Below are 5,354 nucleotides of genomic sequence, written 5' to 3' on the forward strand. Positions count from 1 at the left end.
GCATCCCCACACCCCAGTTGCTTCCATCGCTCCAAACCTAGACATACAACTAAGGAGACACACACAGAGCAGCATTTGGGAAGGTGCAGCTGGATCCCTGCTAAACCCAGCTTCACTGAAAGCACACACTGCCAGTATCTGAAAAGCTCCATCCTGGGGCAGCCTTGGAGATCCACAGGTTTGGCAGGCTCAGTTCTACTCCCCCCACCTATCACCAAGTGCCATCTGCCTTATGCCCTGCAGCACCAGCACCCCCCAGCCTGATAGCAGAGCTGTGCAGCCTGGCAGGGCAAGATCAGAGCAGGGAGCAACTGTCAAGAAAGGGCATGAAAAGAAAACGAACAACCAACACCAGTCAAGCCTCTATGGTGTGCACTTTTATTTGAACTGGTCTTAAGTCAGTGTACAGGTAGCCCCTCCCTCCCCCACATACTGGCCCTTCCTGGCCCTGTGGGGGGACTGTAAAGCCTTCATTCCCATCTATCACTGGGGAACACAGCCTGCTTGCTTGACAAATCGAAGAGAAAAAGGATCAAGTGTGTTTTGTTTTTAAGGCGGAAAGATACAAAAAGACACTTGTTGGGTTACATAATTTACAGACAAGCAATTATAACCTAACACCAGTAACTGGCATCGGCTCCCTCCGAGCTGGGCTGTTGCCTTCACAGAGGCGAGTAACTTCCTGTAACAATGCATTATAACAATATTTGGAATGACTATTAAAAAAAGAAACAAATGTACAATCAAAGTCCTCAGATGCATTGTAGAACTTTGGGGGCGTTCGCTCCAACATGTTTTGTTTTAAGACTGCTGCTGACACCTTCACCGTTCCAGTTTTTTAATCCTGAGTCAAGCGCCAAAAAAAAAACAAATAAAGCCATGCCAATCTCATCTTGTTTTATGCGCATTTATGGGTTTCGTTTCATCACAAGGGTGTGGGTGTTGGTAACAGTCCGGTTTAGAAGCATTTGCGGTGGACAATGGAGGGTCCGGATTCATCGTACTCCTGCTTGCTGATCCACATCTGCTGGAAGGTGGACAGGGAGGCCAGGATGGAGCCTCCGATCCAGACAGAGTATTTGCGCTCAGGTGGGGCAATGATCTGCAGGGAAGAGGAGGAACCAGTCAGACAAAGCATCACACTACACTCACAGCCCACGCACAGCGCTGCAAGACAGAGCTGCCTCAACTCCCTTATCTAGCTGCGGCCAAGATACCATGAAGTCCAAACAGGATCAAGACACAACCTCACACCCCCACCTCCCTCCTTTGCAGCCAATCTTAACACTAATCCCATTATTCATATGGTTGGGTGGGTGCCATCCTGTCCAGACCCAAGGCCATTAAGGCTGCACCAGACACAGACACTTCATCTTCTCTAGCAGGAGTTTAGTTTATCCCCCTCCACCCACCCTGGGTTTCAGCCTAGCAGGGGTGCTGAGATGTTCCCACAACTCCATCCTACCTTGATTTTCATTGTGCTGGGTGCCAGGGCTGTGATCTCTTTCTGCATCCTGTCAGCAATGCCGGGGTACATTGTGGTACCACCAGACAGCACTGTGTTGGCATACAGGTCCTTGCGGATATCCACATCGCACTTCATGATGGAGTTGAAGGTAGTTTCATGGATACCACAGGACTCCATACCTGTGAGGAAAAGAAGCAGTCTCAAGTCAGCAAGGGCTCAGACACAGCCAAGGAAGCCTGAGATGCTACTATGGGCAACCAGGGGACCAGCAGCTGCTCCAGCAGGAAGGCACTATAGAGCCATGGCTCCTGCTCAATTCTCCCAAATCCCTCCAACAGCTTTAGGCTGCACGAGAAGTGAGGCTGACTTTTGGGACAATATAAACCTTGCTACAGACCAGCAGCAATATGGTATCCCACTGCCACAGCCTACAGGTCACCCTTCGTGTAAGGAACGGTGGGGGCACAGAGGATCCTACTAGAGTTGGACTTACCCAAGAAAGATGGCTGGAAGAGGGCCTCGGGGCACCTGAACCTCTCATTGCCAATGGTGATGACCTGGCCATCAGGGAGTTCATAGCTCTTCTCCAGGGAAGAGCTAGAGGCAGCTGTGGCCATCTCCTGCTCAAAATCCAGGGCGACGTAGCACAGCTTCTCCTTGATGTCACGCACGATTTCTCGCTCGGCTGTGGTGGTGAAGCTGTAGCCTCTCTCTGTCAGGATCTTCATGAGGTAGTCCGTCAGGTCACGGCCAGCCAGATCCAGACGGAGGATGGCATGGGGGAGGGCATAGCCTTCGTAGATGGGCACAGTGTGGGTAACACCATCACCAGAGTCCATCACAATACCAGTGGTACGACCAGAGGCATACAGGGACAGCACAGCCTGGATGGCTACATACATGGCTGGGGTGTTGAAGGTCTCGAACATGATCTAAGGAGAGAAAAGAAGGGGTTGAGTCAAGAGCAATAAAAACCCACGGTTCTTGTTACAAGTCTATGCCAAGTCCATGCAAGTGATTTTACTTTTGCCCCTAGATAAGAGAGATCTCTCCACTCCCCCTCAAAGTCCATGCTTATCTCACCTGTTCCCCACCCACACCTGCCAGGTCAGAGCCTGGGCAGGGACACCACCACCAGAGCCATCTCTATATAGTCACAGCAAGGAACAAAACAAATGCCAAGTAAACTACAGTGCAGTCACTCAAGGCTGTAAATAGATTAGTGTGCCTAGTCAGAAACAGCAGTTAGACAAGTTGCTAGTTCAGTCTCAGAGAAAGCCAGCTTAGAAGAGCAAACAAAACCTGTCAAGGTCCAGCAAAGAGGAGACTCAGGTCAGGAAAGGAAAACCCTGTGAAGATGGCAAAAAGGGAGAATAGTGGTGAAGGAGGAGAGAGGACAACATGGAAGAGGAGAGCTGGCCTGCAGCAACATCTGCTGTAGCTCCAAGCTCCGGAGTTCTACGTACCTGTGTCATCTTCTCTCTGTTGGCTTTGGGGTTCAGGGGAGCCTCTGTGAGCAGCACAGGGTGCTCCTCGGGGGCTACTCTCAGCTCATTGTAGAAAGTGTGGTGCCAGATCTTCTCCATGTCATCCCAGTTGGTGACAATACCGTGTTCAATGGGGTACTTCAGGGTCAGGATACCTCTTTTGCTCTGGGCTTCATCACCAACGTAGCTGTCTTTCTGGCCCATACCAACCATCACACCCTGCACAACAAAGAGGATGTGTTAAGTACAGCTGAAGGACGAGCCCAACTGGGTGGATAACCTGCTTTTCCCAAAGCTAAGTCTCCAATTACTGTCCCTGTTCTATCAAGAAAGGCACTTGGCCAGCTGCTCCAACTGCACAAAGGCTCTGCAGGAGGCTGCACTCCCCACCAGCTGTGCTGCAGAGCAGAAGCCTCTAATGGTATCAAGCCAAATGGAAAAGCTTCTTGCTCTTGTGGAAGGCAACCACTTCCACCAAAAACTGCTCATTTTTGTCGGGTCACATGCACCCCCCCCAAGCCACCTACCTGATGTCTGGGGCGACCCACGATGGATGGGAAGACAGCACGGGGGGCATCGTCCCCGGCGAAACCGGCCTTGCACATACCGGAACCATTGTCAACAACGAGCGCGGCAATATCATCATCCATGGCTGGCTGCGGGAGGAGAGGAAAGGAGGAGACATGAGCATCCCCGCTCACACGCCGAGCCCCGTCCCCGTGGCTGCGGGCGGGAAGCGAAGGCGATGCTGCCAAGGCCTTCCCCACCCATTTCCTTCCTGCCGGCGCAGCTCCGCTTCGCTCGGCGCCCGCTAGAGGGGGCGACGCCTCCCAGATTTCGGCGCTGCGCGGATTTGGGACAAAGGAAGTCCCTGCGCCCTCTCGCATTATTACCATAAAAGGCAATGGATGGAGCACCGAGCCTCGCCCGCCACCGGCTTTCGGGGGGACGGCGGCGGCCACACCCCAGGCGTGGCGGCCACACCCCAACGCCCGCCGTGTGCCGGACAGCGGGGCTCGACGCCTCCGCGCAGCACCGCGGGTCACGCCCTGTGCTCATCCCAGCACCCCACCCTGTGCCAGCCAGCGGGGCTCGACACCTCCACCCAGCCCCGGGGGTCACATGGTGCTCATCCCGGTGCCCCACCGTGCGCCAGGCACAGCTCCGGGAGGGATTAGACACAGAGCTACCTTGGCAGCCCCCACTAATTAAGGAACGACAGCAGGACAAGCGCTGACCACCGCGCCCAGCCCACCAGCCAAGCGTGACCGGGGCTCTGCCCCATCAACCAGCGGCACCACGGGCAGGATTAGCGCCAGGGAGCCGGAGTCTTATGCAATTGCCGCCTGCCCAGGCTCAGCCCCGGCGGCTCCGGCCGCGCCAGTGTAATCCGGTGTCGGGGGGGGCGGCGGCAGCTGCCGCACATGTGCCGCCCCGCACGGGCAGCCTGGGAAGTGTAGTCGGTATCAAAGCGGGCACCCTGCCCGCACCAGGGCTCCGGGCACATCGGAGGGGGGGTCCCTCCCTGCGCCCCCCAACCCCGCATTGTTCCGATCCACACCCTCGCCCCGCATCGGGGGTGCCGCCCCCCTCCCCTACGAGCACCAGCCACCAGGGCTGCCCGCATGTGCGGGGCTGGGGGGCCGCGCCCCTCCCCACCGAGGACAACGCCCCCAGGTCCCGAGCCCACCGCGGGCGGCTCCCCGGAGCAGACAAAGCCCCGCACTCTGCGTTTTCCCCCGCCGCTGGCAGGACACAACAGCCGAACCGCCCGCTCCCCCCCGGCCCCACGAGCAATCCTCTTAACGGGGCGGATTAGCCCCGCAGGCGGCAGGGGCGCGACCCCCCCGCGAGCATCACCCCCCGAACGAGCGTTAAACCGCGCCTACAGCCCTTAAAATATGGCAGCGCGCTGCGGGGCCGCCACCCCGCACAAAGGGGCGCGCCGGGAGCGGGATCGCCGCTGTCCCGACAGCCCCGATCACACCGACAATGAAAACAACAACAACGACAACAACGAGCTATTATTACCGCTCTCGTTGCCGCTCTCACCTTGTGTGGAGTGGTGCGGTCGGAGCCGGGGCGGGCGCGAGGCGGCGGCGGGAGCGGGGCGCGCGCGCGGTGAGGGAAGGCAGAGCTCGCGGCGGTTCCCGCCCGCCGCCCGCGCGCGCCTTATATCCGGACCGCGGCCGCGGCCGCCTCGCCATAAAAGGAAACTTTCGGAGAGCGCCGCTCCCATTGGCCCCGGCCCGGCCACGCCCCCCGCGCCGCGCCCCGCCCCCGCCGCGCGCGCCCGGCAGCGCCCCCCGCCCCGCCGTGAGGGGAAATGTCGGTGGGGGGAGGGGGAGCCGAGGCGAATTGGGGGCTGGGGGGCGCAGCCCCTCGGGTGTCACCGTGAT

At 57.9% G+C, this 5,354-nt stretch overlaps 1 protein-coding gene across 3 annotated transcripts; it reads right to left on the reverse strand.

Moving 5' to 3' along the window:
• Window positions 1–355: 355 nt before the first annotated feature.
• Window positions 356–5,099, reverse strand: ACTB (actin beta). Of its 3 annotated transcripts, none has more exons than XM_027889490.1 (6): window positions 5,008–5,099; window positions 3,483–3,611; window positions 2,935–3,174; window positions 1,962–2,400; window positions 1,466–1,647; window positions 356–1,102 (listed from the first exon to the last, which is right to left on the reverse strand). In XM_027889490.1, exons 2-6 carry the CDS (start codon window positions 3,603–3,605, stop codon window positions 959–961), a joined length of 1,128 nt encoding a protein of 375 aa, XP_027745291.1. In that variant the 5' UTR covers window positions 3,606–3,611; window positions 5,008–5,099; the 3' UTR covers window positions 356–958. The 3 variants fall into 3 exon arrangements, with proteins under 3 accessions (XP_027745291.1, XP_027745292.1, XP_027745293.1); XM_027889491.1 differs by lacking the exon at window positions 5,008–5,099 and adding an exon at window positions 4,763–4,861; XM_027889492.1 differs by lacking the exon at window positions 5,008–5,099 and adding an exon at window positions 4,682–4,773.
• Between the last annotated feature and the right edge of the window lie 255 nt (window positions 5,100–5,354).

This window comes from Empidonax traillii, unplaced genomic scaffold (genome assembly GCF_003031625.1).
Source record: "Empidonax traillii isolate 1590-97213 ecotype Southwest subspecies unplaced genomic scaffold, ASM303162v1 scaffold263:size1499331, whole genome shotgun sequence".
NCBI classification, from domain to species: domain Eukaryota; kingdom Metazoa; phylum Chordata; class Aves; order Passeriformes; family Tyrannidae; genus Empidonax; species Empidonax traillii.

What these genes read in the sequence shown, in the direction of transcription:
- ACTB (XM_027889490.1), bottom strand. Translation starts at nt 3,605, where the DNA reads ATGGATGATGATATTGCCGCGCTCGTTGTTGACAATGGTTCCGGTATG. An exon ending in ACAGAGAGAAGATGACACAG is followed by an intron (nt 2,401 to 2,934) that starts GTACGTAGAACT and finishes TTCTCTCCTTAG; the next exon opens with ATCATGTTCGAGACCTTCAA. An exon ending in CCAGCACAATGAAAATCAAG is followed by an intron (nt 1,103 to 1,465) that starts GTAGGATGGAGT and finishes TCTTCCCTGCAG; the next exon opens with ATCATTGCCCCACCTGAGCG.